At 45.8% G+C, this 17,437-nt stretch overlaps 1 protein-coding gene across 1 annotated transcript; it reads left to right on the top strand.

The window, feature by feature from the left end:
* Window positions 1–476: 476 nt before the first annotated feature.
* LOC121569628 (all-trans-retinol 13,14-reductase-like) lies at window positions 477–17,437 on the top strand. Its single transcript, XM_041880741.2, is given in 13 exon segments — window positions 477–715; window positions 1,930–2,112; window positions 6,108–6,349; window positions 6,525–6,726; window positions 6,939–6,962; window positions 6,965–7,059; window positions 7,061–7,127; window positions 7,217–7,336; window positions 9,933–10,071; window positions 15,083–15,192; window positions 15,901–16,070; window positions 16,294–16,453; window positions 16,640–17,437. Coding segments are annotated over 13 exon segments (1,818 nt in total). The 5' UTR covers window positions 477–555; the 3' UTR covers window positions 16,786–17,437.

The following is a 17,437-nucleotide window of genomic DNA, read 5'->3' as shown; positions in this document are numbered from 1 at the left end:
TGAGCAAAACCAAAGGGTGTGCAACATGCCTCTCTATGAAGGGAATACTGGACAATTGAAATGAGTTTGCTAAGTCACGTGGTTGAAGAGCTATCGATTTTTGAATTTTTGGATCATGCATTGAGGGTGCACCAGGCCTCCTACACCGTTGCGGTGTGAAACTCGTGTCGAAATCGGAAAATAAGACCTGTGCAATGGTGTACACATTTTTTCCTTCATAAAGAGCCTAACCTGAGGTATGTAGCTCAAATCGTACGTGGGATATTGACGTTTGAAGGTCCGACTGTCTTTCAACACATTTATGTAATGCATAACCAAATTATATGTTCTTTGTATAGGCTAATGTTCAGTTAATATGAAATCTGGGAGTATGACCTGTAGGCGTCGTCTTTTCACACTACTCAGTAATCCTGACGTTCTTTGGCTGAAAACAACCGACATTCGACGAACACATATTTAAACATGCATGGGAGGGGGCAGTGAATTTGGGCTGACCTAGTTCACACACAGATGCGCACTTGCAAAAGTGAGAAGGCACGCTGATAATTCTTTAAAATGTGGATCACTATAGCAATCATATGTGCTGCTCTAGTTGCATTAATATACAAATATGTGTTCCGTACATCGGGACCAAATCCTTTTGATATCGACACTCGTGAACCGCTGAAACCACTGGTCACCGAAAAGAAGGAGAAAAACAAAGTTCTGAAGCAGGGTGAGTCTCGTGGACACAATGCTTGACAAATCACCAATGCATGCACGAAATATTGTTTGCTAGGAATATTTGTGTAATCACCCTTGTCTGTGTCCTGAAAGCTAGATTTCGTTGCATAATTATTGCTCTGTCATTCACATGTTTCGCAAGAGCATTTAATTTGAAGTAGGAGAACAGGCCAGGAAACCATACTGAACAAAAATATAAACGCAAAGATTTTACTGAGTTACAGTTCATAGGCCCACCCACTTGGGAGCCAAGCCCACCCACTGGGGAGCTAGGACCTGCCAATCAGAATAAGTTTCATCCCCACAAAAGGGCCTTATTACAGACCGAAATACTCCTCAGTTTCATCAGCTGTCCGGGTGGCTGGTCTCAGATGATCCTGCAGGTGAAGAAGCCGGATTTGGAGGTCCTGGGCTGGTGAGGGTATATGTGGTTTGCGGTTGTGAGGCCAGTTGAACTTACTGACAAATTCTCTAAAACTACATTGGAGGTTGCTTATGGTAGTGAAATGAACATTAGATTATCTGGCAACAGCTCTGGTGGACATTCCTGCAGTCAGCATGTCAATTGTACACTCCCTCAACTTGAGACATCAGTGGCGTTGTGTGACAAAACTGCACATTTTAGAGTGGCCTTTTATTGTATTATTATATTGTAATAATCATGCTGTTTAATCAGATTCTTGATATGCCACACCTGTCAAGTGGATGGATTATCTTGGCAAAGGAGAAATGCTGACTAACAGGGATGTAAACACATTTGTGCACAACAGTTGAGAGAAATAAGCTTTTTGTGCACATGGAACATTTCTGGAATCTTTTATTTCAACTCATAAAACATGGGACCAAAACTTTACATTTTGCGTTTTATATTTTTGTTCAGTGTGTTTCGTCTGTTATAACCGCTGACATACGGATGTACAATATGCTGCATGGCTACAATTCACTGATTGTCAAACACAGTACTGCGCCAAACTGACCAGCTGCTATACTGCACTCATGACTGAGCCCATTGTTGAACTGCCATCCACCCTGCACAATCTCATGTTCATAGCTGCTACACACTCACATTTGTTTCAGTACCATAGACTCTCTTTGTACAGGTCAGGGGATAATATTGCTGGAACACAATGTTATTTATTTCCTGCAAGAAGATAAGGCAATATCTCTGATTTGTGTTAATTTTATGTTATTACTCTTCCCTACCAGGTTTCTTGGCCAGTAAAGTACCTGAGAACCTAGATGCCATTGTCATTGGCAGTGGAATTGGTGGTCTTGGGGTGGCGGTGCTGCTGGCTAAGGTTGGAAAGCGGGTCCTGGTTCTGGAGCAGCATGATCGGGCCGGAGGCTGCTGCCACACCTTTACAGAGAAAGGCTTTGAGTTTGACGTCGGTGAGAATTGTCGTGACGTGACTTACTTTAATGTATGACTGTTATTTATCGAATCAACTATCTATGTTTAATTGTCACTCGATTAAATTAATCATGTAACAATTAACTCATTAGGAATTTTGGGCACCACGGAATAAGTTGTTTAACGAGTGACCATCTCCCGAATTAAACTCTTAGAAGATATATGTTACATATCGATAACAGTCACTTATCAAATAATTACCTCTTATCAGTCTCATTCTGAACGTCGCATAATCCTTGAACCTGCAAGAACCCTAACCTGATGAATCAGCAATTCACAAATTGGCATAACTATTTATTTACTAACTAAATAATAACACAATACAAACACACATAGGTTATTGATTACTAACGTAATACAATGAAAACAGCTCCCTAGTGGACTGGACTAACATTAGCATGAATGGTTTGGTAGTGGAGGGGTCAGAATGGAAGGGAGAGACAGAGATTCAAACTATCGCAGTTACTTTGGAATGTACGCTCACAGTAATCATAATATTTATGCACCCTAATAATCGCTCATTCGTATTAGAAATGCAACATGTATTTACGTGGTGCTGTCCTTGATAGTTGAGTTGATGATGTAGGACTCTGGTTTGCCCACCAGAGATCTCAATGTCCTTGGTAGAGTTTCTGGTCGTAGTGGTGGTTAAAATGGATACTTCAGATGTACCAGCGGTTGTCGGAGAGGGATTGTCCTTTCCAACTCGTGTCTTTAGTGAAAGTTCCCTAGACGACTATACATGCCAGCTGCAGACTGAAATGATAAGGTCTAGTGCATTGTCTTCTTCTTCACCTCGTGTAGAGGTTGAGAGTTTCAGAGTTTCTCCATTTCAAACGTGTGGGCCTGTAGCGTTTCAACCATTTTAAGCCGGGGGGCTTGCTGGTCTGGTAGAAATTCTACCATCTGCAACATTTGGCTTACGCTTCACGTCTGCTGGTCTGTAGAGTTTCAACCATTTTAAGCCGTGGGGCTTGCTGGTCTTCCTTTGGTAATGGAGTTGTAGTTTTAAACCATTTTGTAACGTTTAGCTCACACTTCATGTCTGCTGGTCTGTTGTTAAAATGTTTTTCAAGACTTTTTATGCACTCAGGATAAAAGGGGCGTTCCATCATGTTTGTGCTTATCTGGGCGTGGCCACTGACTGAGAACAAATCAATATGGAAAACAGTAATCTCATCTAGAATGCTAAAATCACATTGTTATCTTCACAAAGGTATTATTATACTTAATCATTCGTTTTATACAACCATTAGATGCAAACCCCATAACTGGGAAGTGTTCACCCCAGAGATACAGTTATGTTGTTCCACCGTCTTTAATGACATCACAACATAGTAACGAATTTGACATGATTGTTCTTTAAGGCCCCACCAACCATTTCCCACATTCTTTTAAGTAGGAATATTGTTTCATTATCCACTTTTGGATGTTGGAGTCTTGGCGGGAAGACTTCCTTTGTCTCACAGGGAAATTCCCTCTCCCAATACTGCATGGCACGGAAAATAAAGTTTCTGCAAAGCAAAAACAGGTTTTTAGAAATTTTTGCATTACAAATTTATTAAAAATAAAAAACGGAAATATCAAATTTACATAAGTATTCAGACCCTTTATTCAATACTTTGTTGAAGCACCTTTGGCAGCGATTACAGCCTTGAGTTTTCTTGGGTATGACGCTACAAGCTTGGCACACCTGTATTTGGGGAGTTTCTCCCATTCTTCTCTGCAGATCCTCTCAAACTCTGTGAGGTTGGATGGGGAGCGTCACTGCACAGCTATTTTCAGGTTTCTCCAGAAATGTTAGATCGGGTTCAAGTCCAGGCTCTGGCTGGGCCACTCAAGGACATTCAGAGACTTGTCCCGAAGCCACTCCTGCGTTGTCTTGGCTGTGTGCTTAGAGTCGTTGTCCTGTTGGAAGGTGAACCTTCGCCCCAGTCTGAGGTCCTGAGCGCTCTGGAGCAGGTTTTCATCAAGGATCTCACTGTACTTTGCTCCATTCATCTTTCCCTCGATCCTGACTAGTCTCCCAGTATCTGCCGCTGAAAAACATCCCCACAGCATGATGCTGCCACCACCATGCTTCACCGTAGGGATGGTGTCAGGTTTCCTCCAGACGTGACGTTGGCATTCAGGCCAAAGAGTTCAATCATGGTTTCATCAGACCAGAGAAGCTTGTTTCTCATGGTCTGAGAGTCCTTAAGGTGCCTTTTGGCAAACTCCAAGCGGGCTGGGGCTGTCATGTGCCTTTTAGTGAGGAGTGGCTTCCATCTGGCCACTCTACCATAAAGGCCTGATTGGTGGAGTGCTGCAGAGATGGTTGTCCTTCTGGAAGGTTCTCCCATCTCCACAGAGGTACTCTGGAGCTATGTCAGAGTGACCATCGGGTTCTTGGTCACATCCCTGACCAAGGCTCTTCTCCCCCGATTGCTCAGTTTGGCTGGGCGGCCAGCTCTAGGAAGAGTCTTGGTGGTTCCAAACTTCTTCCATTTAAGAATGATGGAGGCCACTGTGTTCTTGGGGACCTTCAATGCTGCAGAAATGTTGTTGTACCATTCCCCAGATCTGTGCCTCGACACAATCCTGTCTCTGAGTTCTACGGACAATTCCTTCGACCTCATGGCTTGGTTTTTGCTCTGACATGCACTGTCAACTGTGGGACCTTATATAGACAGGTGTGTGCCTTTCCAAATCATGTCCAATCAATTGAATTAACCACAGGTGGACTCCAATCAAGTTGTAGAAACATCTCAAGGATGATCAATGGAAACAGGATGCACTTGAGCTCAAATTCGAGTCTCATAGCAAAGGGCCTGAATACTTATGTAAAGAAGGTATTTCAGTTTTTTATTTGTAATAAATGTGCAAAAAGTTATAAAAACCAGTTTTTCGCTTTTTCATTATGGGTTATTGTGTGTAGATTGATAAGGGGAAAACAAATATGTTATTCATTTTAGAATAAGGCTGTAATGTAACAAAATCTGAATACTTTCCGAATGCACTGTATAGCCCTGTTGTTGACCTAATCCAGGGATGGGCAACTTTGATGGGGGCCACAACAAATCTGAACTCATCATGAAGGGCCGCGGATCTGCATACCCACATCCGAAGCTCACACATGCAGTCAGAGCCAGCCCTAGCCTTTTAGCGGCCCCCCTCTTTACTGTGGAGAGCAAAAATTTAGTTTTCCTGCAATTCTACACATTTTGCCATGGGGCATAGATAGAAATTGGCCATTGTGTTGTCTACTATTCCTACTCATTCAAGGGTTTTTCTTTATTTTACTATTTTCCTTCTTTGTATAATAATAGTGAAGATATCAAAACTATGAAATAACACATAAGGAATCATGTAGTAGCCAAAAAAGTGTTAACCAAATGAAAATATATTTTAAATTTGAGATTCTTCAAAGTAGCCACCCTTTGACTTGATGACAGCTTTGCACACTCTTGGCATTCTCTAAACCAGCTTCATGAGGAATGCTTTTCCAACAGTCTTGAAGGAGTTCTCACATATGCTGAGCACTTGTTAGCTGCTTTTCCTTCACTCTGCGGTCCAACTCATCCCAAACCATCTCAATTCGGTTGATTTCGGGTGATTTGTGGAGGCCAGGTCATCTAATGCAGCACTCCATCACTCTCCTTCTTGGTCAAATAGCCCTTGCACAGCCTGGAGGTGTGTTTTGGGTCATTGTCCTGTTGAAAAACAAATGATAGTCCCACAAAGCGCAAACCAGATGGGATGGCATATCGCTGCAGAATGCTGTGGTAGCCATGCTGGTTAAGTGTGCCTTGAATTCTAAATAAATCGCAGACACTCGGCCCTCTGTGGAATGAGTTTGACACCCCTGCTGTAAATGCAAACTATGAATCAATAATACTGTGTCTTAATTGCCCATGTGATGTGAGCTGGACATCCTAAAGATACAAGACACTCTAATAATAAAATGAATAAATCAATCATGCCTCCACCTCAGGTATCCACTACATCGGGGACCTGTTGGAGAACAAGCCCTTCCGCTGCATGCTTGACCAGCTGACCAATGGGCAGCTCCAGTGGGAGCCCCTGGACAACCCGTTTGACCAGGTGGTGTTGGGCCCTCCTGAGAACAGGCGCACCTACCCCATCTACAGCGGCAGGAACCGCTTCCCTGACGAGCTGAAGAAGTTCTTCCCTGGGGAGGAGGCGGCCATCGATGAGTACATGAGGCTGGTCAAGGTATGGTGCTGTTACGTGATGTCATCAATAACCTCATATACCGTAGACATCAGTTGACAAGTGTTTGAATGGAGCAGTCATGGTGATTGTTTGGTATTTGTTGTTTAAGGTAAACTAAGTTGGGTGTTCCTAATATTTTGTATACTCAGTGTATATGCATGTATTCCATCTACAGAAAGCAGGACACAACATTTGGTTCCTGGGTCTGCTGAAGCTCGTTCCTGTCCCCCTGGCCAAGTTCCTGGTGTACACAGGCCTTGCCAATCGTCTGTCATTCTTCTTCCGCATGGCGTCTCGCAGTGTGACCGAGGTGGTCAACGAGCTGACTGAGAACAACGACCTCAGGGCCGTCTTCAGCTACATCTTTGGCACTTACGGTAGGCTGCTGTAGTTCCTGACAATGGAGAGCATAACCACAGCCATCTCAAATGATAGGCTGCGTCCAAAAGGGCACCCTATTCCCTATGTAGTTCACTAATTTGTGCCATTTGGGACACACATAATCTCTCCACATGGACCAAATTAATTGCATCTCTTTTTGTAGTGTGTTTGGTTTAATAAGACTCCATTTTGTTGTGTGTAAATACAGGTAATATGCCCAAGGATGCCAGCTTCTCCTGATGGTCTGCCACTACCTGACCGGCGCCTGGTACCCAATAGGAGGAGCCAGTGAGATCGCCTACCACATGATCCCCATCGTTGAGAAAGCCGGGGGGGGCCGTGCTCGTCCGCGCCCCAGTCAACCGCATCCTGTTCAACGACAACAAGGAGGCTATTGGTGAATTGGACTGATTGATTGATTGGTTGACGGGTGAATTGATTGATCACACAGATGGTTTTGACCACCTCTGGTTCCCATGGTTTCAGGTGTGAGCGTGATGAAAGGTCAGGAGGAGATCCATGTGCATGCTCCAATGGTTATCTCCGACGCCGGCATCTTCAACACCTACCAGCAGCTGCTGCCCAAGGAACTCCAGGCTATGCCAGGTGGGTGAGGGTATTAAGGTATGTTAAAGTATGTTCAAGATGGCTGTGTTAAAAAGACTGAATTGTTAGTTGACACTTGTATCGATGGCGTTGTCTAAATGTTGTTTCCTAATCATAATGTTTCTATGACCTTGTGATGCCTAATCATTAGGGATGTAACGATTCAGCAATATGCATCGGTCCCTGGTTCAAATGTTTAAGATGAGTGCATCGGTCCTGGGACCCCAAACCGATCCAAATGTAGCATGCATCGGTCAGAAAATCGATTCAAATGTTACGAATCGCCAGTTCACAATATTTTTTGTTGCTCACATTACTTTATTTTTGCCTTCCGAAAATACCTCTTGTGACACCTGCGTCCTCTCCTTCAGTGTCGAACTAAGCATGGAATTATGTTGACAGTCATTGATCTTCAAGTCATTTTGGATGCCTAACAACCCCAGGCAATATCAGTAGCTTAGTTAAACTGCACGCCGTTCGCAACTTTGCACGCTGACCATTGAGAGGTAGGCCTATTCCTGATCTGGCACATCTCTGCATCACTTTCAGCTTTCAAATGTTTGTAAAATGGCTTGCAAATATTAGGCATTATTAGTTGTGACAACCAATGTAATATGCTAGGTTATTTTTTATGCGCTGTTGAAAATGGAGTTTTACCAGAATAAAAGTAGCTTAAGCTACCGCCGGAGACACAACTCTCCTCTGGCTATAGGTAGGCTACACGCTGATCGGGGCTTGCGTTAGATTTTATTTTATTGTTCAGGTTCACCATCAGCAATAATTTGGGTAGTTTTGCTTGAGAAACATTGCCCTCCCCTAACTGATAGTGGGGTGGTAGATGCCAAGTTTCCTTTATGGCATCATTTACACACACAACTCCATCAGCTGCAGATTTAAATTTAAGATGAATGTGTTTATGCAACAAATGTTAGTGCATCGAACCGAACCGCATCGATTCGTTCCTCTAATCAAACAGAATCGCACCAGATCGTTTCCTAATAAAACGTATCGTATCGAAGCCCATGTATCTTCACGGAACAAAAATATAAATGCAGCATGCAACATTTTCAAAAAATGTACTGAGTTACAGTTCATTTAAGGAAATCAGTCAATTGAAATAAATTCCTTAGGCCCTAATCTATAGATTTCATATGACTGGGAATACAGATATGTATCTGTTAGTCACAGATACCTTTAAAAAAAAGTAGGGGCGTGGATCAGAAAACCACAGTATCTGGTGTGACCACCATTTGCCTCATGCGGCGCAACTCATCTACTTCGCATAGAGTTGATCAGGCTGTTGATTGTGGCCTGTGAAATGTTGTCCCACTCAATGGCTGTGCGAAGTTGCTTGATATTGGCGGGAACTGAACACGCAGTCGTACACGTCCATCCAGAGCATCCCAAACATGCTCAATAGGTGACATGTCTGGTGAGTGTGCAGGCCATGGAAGAACTGTGACATTTTCAGCTTCAAGGAATTGTGTACAGATCCTTGCGACATGGAGCCATGCATTATCATATCATGCTGAAACATGAGGTGATGGTGGCAGATGAATGGCAGGACAATGGGCTTCAGGAACACGTCACAGTATCTCTGTGCATTAACATTGCAATCAATAAAATGCAATTGTGTTCATTCTCTGTAGCTTATGCCTGCCCATACCATAAGCCTACCACCACCATGGGGCACTCTGTTCATAACGTTGACATCCGCAAACCGCTCGCCCGGTACAGTTGAAACCGGGATTCATGTGCACACTTCTCCAGCATGAGTGCACACTTCTCCAGCATGACAGTGGCCCGTTGAAGGCGAGCATTTGCCCACTGAAGTCGGTGACGACGCCGAACTGCAGTCAGGTCAAGACCCTGGTGAGGACAACAAGCACGCAGATGAGCTTCCCTCAGATGTTTTCTGACAGTTTGTGCAGAAATTCTTCGGTAGTGCAAACCCACAGTTTAATCAGCTGTCCAGGTGGCTGGTCTCAGACAATCCCGCAGGTGAGGAAGCCGGATGTGGAGGTCCTGGGCTGGTGTGGTTACACGTGGTCTGTGGTTGTGAGGCCGGTTAGACGCACTGCCAAATTCTCTACAACGACATTTGAGGCGGCTTATGGTGTGCGAAATGAACATTAAATTATCTGGCAACAGCTCTGGTGGACATCCCTGCAGTCAGCATGCCAATTGCACGCTCCCTCAAACCGTGAGACATCTGTGGCATTGTGCTGTGTGACAAAACTGCACATTTTAGAGTGGCCTTTAATTGTCCCCAGCACAAGGTGCTCCTGAGTAATGATCATGCTGTTTAATCAGCTTCTTGATATTACACACCTGTCAGGTGGATAGATTATCTTGGCAAATGAGAAATGCTCACAAACAGGGATGTAAACACATTTGTACACAATTTGAGAACAATAAGCTTTCTGTGCATATGGAACATTTCTGGGATCTTTTATTTCAGCTCATGGAACATGGGACCAATACTTTACATGTTGCATTTATATTTTTGTTCAGTGTAGATATGAATCGTGTTGAAAGGGAAAGATGCACATCGCTACTAGTCATGAATGTTGTATGATCTTGAGATGCCCTGCAGCCATCCAGAAGCAGCTTGGTGTGATGAAAAACGGGGCGGGAGGTCTGAGCATCTTCCTGGGCCTGACTGGAACCAAGGAGGAGCTGGGCCTCAAAGCAGACAACTACTGGATCTTCACAGAGCACAACATGGATGAACTGTAGGTCCTTCCTCTCTCTTTGTTTAACACTAAATGTTTGGCGTGCCTCCATAGGCCCAACTGTCTAATGACTTGTCGATTTCTTTTAATTCAACACCTTAGACTTTATCCTTATTAACATACACTGAGTATACCAAACATTAGGAACACCTTCCTAATATTGATTTGCACCCCCCTCTTTTGCCCTCAGAACAGTCTTAATTCGACGGGGCATGGACTCTACAAGGTGTCAAAAGCATTCCACAGGGATGCTGGCCCATGTTGACTCCAATGCTTCCTAAAGTTATGTCAAGTTGGTTGGATGTCCTTTGGATGGTGGACCATTCTTGATACACACAGGAAACTGTTGAGTGTGAAAAACCCAGCAGCATTGCAGTTCTTGACACAAACCGCTGCCCCTGGCACCTACTACCATACTCCGTTCAAAGGCACTTAACTATTTTGTCTTGCCCATTCACCCTCTGAATGGCACACATACAGTGAGGGAAAAAAGTATTTGATCCCCTGCTGATTTTGTACGTTTGCCCATGTCACACGCTGGCTCTGGGACTCATTATGTTGAGCCAGGGTGTGTTCATTTCATTGTGTGTATTTCTATGTTGGTGTTCATTCTAGTTTGTTGTATTCTATGTTTGCCTGAGTGACTCCCAATCAGAGGCAACGAGTGTCAGCTGTTGGCTGGTTGTCTCTGATTGGGAGCCATATTTAAACTGTATGTTTTCCCTTTGTGGTTGTGGGTTTTTGTTCCGTGTTCGGTCATTGATACCGTGGACGTCACGAGTCGTGTTTTGTTTTGTATTTTGATGCTTTAACTAATTAAAGTATGTTTGTTCATCACGCTGCACCTTGGTCCACTCCTTACCTCGACCTTGACAGAAAAACCCACCATGCAACGACCAAGCAGCGTGTCCAGGGGCAGCTCTTGGGCTGGACATGGGAGGAAGCGCCGGGAGAAGAGACGGTGGAGGCGCGCCGTAGAGAGGAGCTACGGCGTGATCAGGGTCGTCGTCGGACGGTCGTGAGGCAACCCCAGAAACATTTTTAAGGGGGAAGGATCCAGGGGGGGCGGATCCAGAAGGCCACCAGGCCTGGGGTACACCGCCCTGTACGTCCTGTGCGGATGCCTCACACAGAGTGGGTGAGGGTAGGCATTCAGCCAGGACGGGTGGTGGCCGCTCTTCACTCCAGGCCTCCTATCCGTCTCCACAGCCCGGTCCGGCCCGTTCCTACTCCACGCACCAAGCCAGGGGTGCGCATCGTCAGCCCGGTCCGGCCCGTTCCTACTCCACGCACCAAGCCAGGGGTGCGCATCGTCAGCCCGGTCCGGCCCGTCCCTGCTCCACGCACCAAGCCTACGGTGTGCGTCGCCAGCCCAGTCCGGCCTGTCCCTGCTCCACGCACCAAGCCTACGGTGTGCGTCGACAGCCCAGCCCGGCCTGTCCCTGCTCCACGCACCAAGCCTACGGTGTGCGTCGCCAGCCCAGTCCGGCCTGTCCCTGCTCCACGCACCAAGCCTACGGTGTGCGTCGACAGCCCAGCCCGGCCTGTCCCTGCCCCACGCACCAAGCCTACGGTGTCTCACAGCCCGGCGACGCACGCGCGCACCAGCCCTCGGCCTGTTCCTGCCACCCGCACCAAGTCTACGGTGCGCGTCGCCAGCCCGACCCGGCCTGTTCCTGCCACCCGCACCAAGTCTACGGTGCGCGTCGCCAGCCCGACCCGGCCTGTTCCTGCCACTCGCACCAAACCTACGGTGCGTCGCCAGCCCGGTCCGGCCTGTTCCTGCCACCCGCACCAAGTCTACGGTGCGCGTCGCCAGCCCGACCCGGCCTGTTCCTGCCACCGCACCAAGTCTACGGTGCGCTGTCGCCAGCCCGACCCGGCCTGTTCCTGCCACTCGCACCAAGTCTACGGTGCGCGTCGCCAGCCCGGTCCGGCCTGTTCCTGCCACCCGCACCAAGTCTACGGTGCGCGTCGCCAGCCCGACCCGGCCTGTTCCTGCCACTCGCACCAAACCTACGGTGCGCGTCGCCAGCCCGGTCCGGCCTGTTCCTGCCACTCGCACTAAGCCAGGGGTGCGAGAAGTCAGCCTGGTAAGGCCCGTCCCTCTTCCACGCACCAAGCCAGGGGTGCGAGTCATCAGCCTGGTAAGGCCCGTCCCTCTTCCACGCACCAAGCCAGGGGTGCGCGTCGTCAGCCTGGTAAGGCCCGTTCCTCCTCCACGCACCAAGCCAGGGGTGCGCGTCGTCAGCCTGGTAAGGCCCGTTCCTCCTCCACGCACCAAGCCAGGGGTGCGAGTCGACAGCCTGGTAAGGACCGCTCCTGTTAAGTCCAGTCCTGCTCCAGCCGGCGGGGCCAGACTGGACCAGGGGCGCTATGGGGGGTGTATTGGAGGGTGGTGGTCAAGGCCGGAGCCAGAACCGCCGCCGAGGAGGTATGCCCGCCCAGCCCTCCCCTGGTTTGTTTAGTTGAGGCGCGGTCGCAGTCCGCGCCTTTAGGGGGGGGTACTGTCACACCCTGGCTCTGGGACTCATTATGTTGAGCCAGGGTGTGTTCATTTCATTGTGTGTATTTCTATGTTGGTGTTCATTCTAGTTTGTTGTATTCTATGTTTGCCTGAGTGACTCCCAATCAGAGGCAACGAGTGTCAGCTGTTGGCTGGTTGTCTCTGATTGGGAGCCATATTTAAACTGTATGTTTTCCCTTTGTGGTTGTGGGTTTTTGTTCCGTGTTCGGTCATTGATACCGTGGACGTCACGAGTCGTGTTTTGTTTTGTATTTTGATGCTTTAACTAATTAAAGTATGTTTGTTCATCACGCTGCGCCTTGGTCCACTCCTTACCTCGACCTTGACAGCCCACTGACAAAGAAATTATCAGTCTATAATTTTAATGGTAGGTTTATTTGAACAGTGAAAGACAGAATAGCAACAAAACAAAAAAATCCATAAAAAACGCATGTCAAAAATATTATAAATTTATTTGCATTTTAATGAGGGAAATAAGTATTTGACCCCCTCTTAATCAGAAAGATTTCTGGCTCCCAGGTGTCTTTTATACAGGTAACGAGCTGAGATTAGGAGCACACTCTTAAAAGGAGTGCTCCTAATCTCAGTTTGTTACCTGTATAAAGACACCTGTCCACAGAAGCAATCAATCAATCAGATTCCAAACTCTCCACCATGGCCAAGACCAAAGAGCTCTCCAAGGATGTCAGGGACAAGATTGTAGACCTACACAAGGCTGGAATGGGCTACAAGACCATCGCCAAGCAGCTTGGTGAGAAGGTGACAACAGTTGGTGCGATTATTCGCAAATGGAAGAAACAAAATAACTGTCCATCTCCCTCGGCCTGGGGCTCCATGCAAGATCTCACCTCGTGGAGTTGCAATGATCATGAGAACGGTGAGGAATCTGCCCAGAACTACACGGGAGGATATTGTCAATGATCTCAAGGCAGCTGGGACCATAGTCACCAAGAAAACAATTGGTAACACACTACGCCGTGAAGGACTGAAATCCTGCAGCGCCCGCAAGGTCCCCCTGCTCAAGAAAGCACATATACAGGGCCGTCTCAAGTTTGCCAATGAACATCTGAATGATTCAGAGGAGAACTGGGTGAAAGTGTTGTGGTCAGATGAGACCAAAACCGAGCTCTTTGGCATTTACTCAACTCGCCGTGTTTGGAGGAGGAGGAATGCTGCCTATGACCCCAAGAACACCATCCCCACCGTCAAACATGGAGGTGGAAACATTATGTTTTGGGGGTGTTTTTCTGCTAAGGGGACAGGACAACTTCACCGCATCAAAGGGACGATGGACGGGGCCATGTACCGTCAAATCTTGGGTGAGAACCTCCATCCCTCAGCCAGGGCATTGAAAATGGGTCGTAGATGGGTATTCCAGCATGACAATGACCCAAAACACACGGCCAAGGCAACAAAGGAGTGGCTCAAGAAGAAGCACATTAAGGTCCTGGAGTGGCCTAGCCAGTCTCCAGACCTTAATCCCATAGAAAACCTGTGGAGGGAGCTGAAGGTTCGAGTTGCCAAACGTCATCCTCGAAACCTTAATGACTTGGAGAAGATCTGCAAAGAGGAGTGGAACAAAATCCCTCCTGAGATGTGTGCAAACCTGGTGGCCAACTACAAGAAACGTCTGATCTCTGTGATTTTCAACAAGGGTTTTGCCACCAAGTATTAAATCATGTTTTGCAGAGGGGTCAAATACCCTCATTAAAATGCAAATCAATTTATAACATTTTTGACATGTGTTTTTCTGTATTTTTTTGTTGTTATTCTGTCTCTCACTGTTCAAATAAACCTACCATTAAAATCATAGACTGATGATGTCTTTGTCAGTGGGCAAACGTACAAAATCAGCAGGGGATCAAATACTTTTTTCCCTCACTGTATACAATCCATGTCTCAGTTGTCTCAACTTAAAAACCCTTCTTTAACCTGTCTCCTCTCCTTCATCTACACTGATTTGAAGTGGATTTAACAAGTTACCTCAATAAGGGATCGTAGCTTTCACCTGGTCAGTCTACAGTATGTCATGGAAAGAGCAGGTGTTGTTAATGTTTGTATACTCAGTGGATATGTCTGATGTGTTACATAGACAGACATTGTGTAAGGTCTTGTGGTGTGGACCTTGAGAGAGACCTGTATTACTGTGACATTACATAACCTATGGTACATGAGACTGTGATAGTGATTCTGTATTTCACTACCTTTTACTTTGTGCATCAAAGATTGTGCTATTACAGTAATCTGTTTGGTAAAAACTAAAATGCAGTGTTGCCAAAACAGACAGTATCAGTTCACACTCACCACTCATCACTACACTTATTTCACAACATGTTTGGAACCTCAATAGATATGCACACTGTTTAACAAGCACGTTCTATATGGTTTACATCTTTGCCAGAATCTGAGAAGGGTAAAGTGTTCTTTACTGTAGTGTTAAAGAGCCTACAGTATCTTACTAAACCCATTATCTGGATGTTACAGGGTTGACACCTATCTGAAGGGAAACAGGGAGGAGTCAGCAAAAAGTGTGCCGCTCCTCTTTGTGGCCTCTCCATCAGCCAAAGACCCCACCTGGGAGGAACGATCACCAGGTACAGAAACAAGACTAGTGTTGGCACTGATATTCACCATACTAAATTATTTAATTATTTTGATCCTTGGAAATGCATCATCCAATGACATACTTTACTTATTTAAACCCTTGGCTCCTATATGGAGCATAATCCATTGGCTAATGTCCTACATCTTACTCAGTTCGGGGGAAGTTTTTCAAGGTTGTACCAGTTGAGGCTTCTCTCGCCATATCGGCCTGGACATCTCCTCCAGGTGTTTCTGGGTTGACCAGTCTTTCTTTTCCCCTGAGGGTTGCAGTGTTGGGTGTTAGGCCTAGTTCTAGATTTATTCCTGATGATGTAAGACTGTCTTTGTTTAAAAAAAAAATAATATTACTTCATGGTAACGCAGACGAGACAACAGTTAGGACAAAATACTAAAGACAACATACAACAGGATTCTGTAGTTTTCTATTAGGTACCAGATGGTTGCTCTGTCCAGGCTATCAAATGCCTTTTCAAAGTCTGTTAAGTTGATTTGTTCCATTCTATTGACTGTCCAATGTTGATGCATTAGTGTTGCAATGTGTTCCTGAACAAAGCCTGCTGGTCTCTGATCTACACCATAGCAAAACATTTTGTAGTTTAGATTCTTGGAAATGCACACATAACTACATTATCTGATGCCATCAGAATGAAGGCTGAACTGACATGTTTCAACCCATTTGGTTTTCCCATTTATCACAGGCAAGTCCACCCTGAGTCTGGTGAGCTTTGCTAACTATGAGTGGTTTGAGGAGTGGAAGGATGACAAGGTGACCAACAGAGGGACTGATTACAAGGAGCTGAAGCAGATATTCTGTGACTCGATTCTGGAGGTGGTGATGAGTGTCTTCCCCAAGATTACCAGGGACAAGGTAGAGCATTTAGCCCATTCATACTAAACTCTGGTACACTGGTAGACTGCTTTTTACAGGAAACTAAGATCTCTATGGTGGATGCACTAGTAACAGACAAGTTTCCTTTCAATTTTGACAAATGGTGTAACTTGATACCTCAATGGAAAGTAATTGATACCCTGTTCACAATGCATACATCTCCCATTTCTCTCTCTCTCTCTCTCTGTCTGTCTGTCTTTAGGTTGAGTTAATTGAGGCTGGAACACCCATAACAAACACACACTACATTGGAACCCCTAAAGGGGAGATCTATGGAGTAGACCATGGCACTGCTCGTTTCAGCGCTGAGTGCAATGCCACCGTGAGGCCCCAGACACCCCTGAAGAACCTCTACCTCACAGGTCAGTATCTTATACAGCTGATCAGGTCCAAGGATATGTTATAGAGAAGCTATATGTCTATGTTTTTGATAGACTAACGAATGTCTTAGCACTTGGATAAGTCATAAGTTTGACTTCAATATTACTAAAGGTCTATATCGGCTCTGGTTTCTACCGCGTGTTGATGTTCCTGTGTTCTGTGTGCAGGTCAGGACGTGTTTGTGTGTGGCTTTGCTGGTGCGCTGGCTGGGGCTCTCACCTGCGGTTCTGTCATCCTCAACCGTAACCTGCACCTGGATGCCATCGCTCTGGCCAAGAAGACCAAACGTGTCGACACCAAGAAGTTGGAGTAACACACTACTGACCACCTCCCTCGACCCATTGTTGCTCCGGGTGAAGTTTCCCCTAGGTACAGATCTAGGATCAACTTCCCCTCCCCCCAATCCACATTAATGGGGAAAGCTAAACTGACCCAAGATTACCATCTAGGGGCAACTTCACCCTACTCCACCCAGCTTACCAAAGGTTCAATAACACAAGCCCAGGGACAGGCACCATACTCTGGTCCTACATTCAACACAGTGAAAAGATGCCTCAAGATGGTCACTGTGTTACTGTGTGTTTTGAGGGTGTAACTAGATCTCTGCTCTCTCACTGTTAAGGGAAAACAAAATGTGGTCTTCTATACAAATCCATATGTTGTTTTCTCTGAATGCCTGAATTCACAGGCAGCCATATCCATATTTAAACCATTGTGTCTTGACTGCTTGAACAGATGAGACAGCACTGAACGTCTAGGAATCTTTCTGTGGATGCTCTCAGCATCAGATCTGTAAATTGAGTTTACAACCATTCGACCTTTGGAAATTATTGCCCAGGGATAGATAGCTTTTTTCATTGTGTTTTCATAAATCAAGTGTGCAGATACAGTGGCATTTTTCCTATTTTGTTTCCTTACAACCTGGAATAAAAAATTTTGGGGTTTGTATCATTTGATTTACACAA

Source organism: Coregonus clupeaformis, chromosome 35 (assembly GCF_020615455.1).
Source record: "Coregonus clupeaformis isolate EN_2021a chromosome 35, ASM2061545v1, whole genome shotgun sequence".
Classification (NCBI taxonomy): domain Eukaryota; kingdom Metazoa; phylum Chordata; class Actinopteri; order Salmoniformes; family Salmonidae; genus Coregonus; species Coregonus clupeaformis.
The sequence above is the reverse complement of the archived record's forward strand: the minus strand, read 5'-3'. Positions and strand labels throughout refer to the sequence as shown.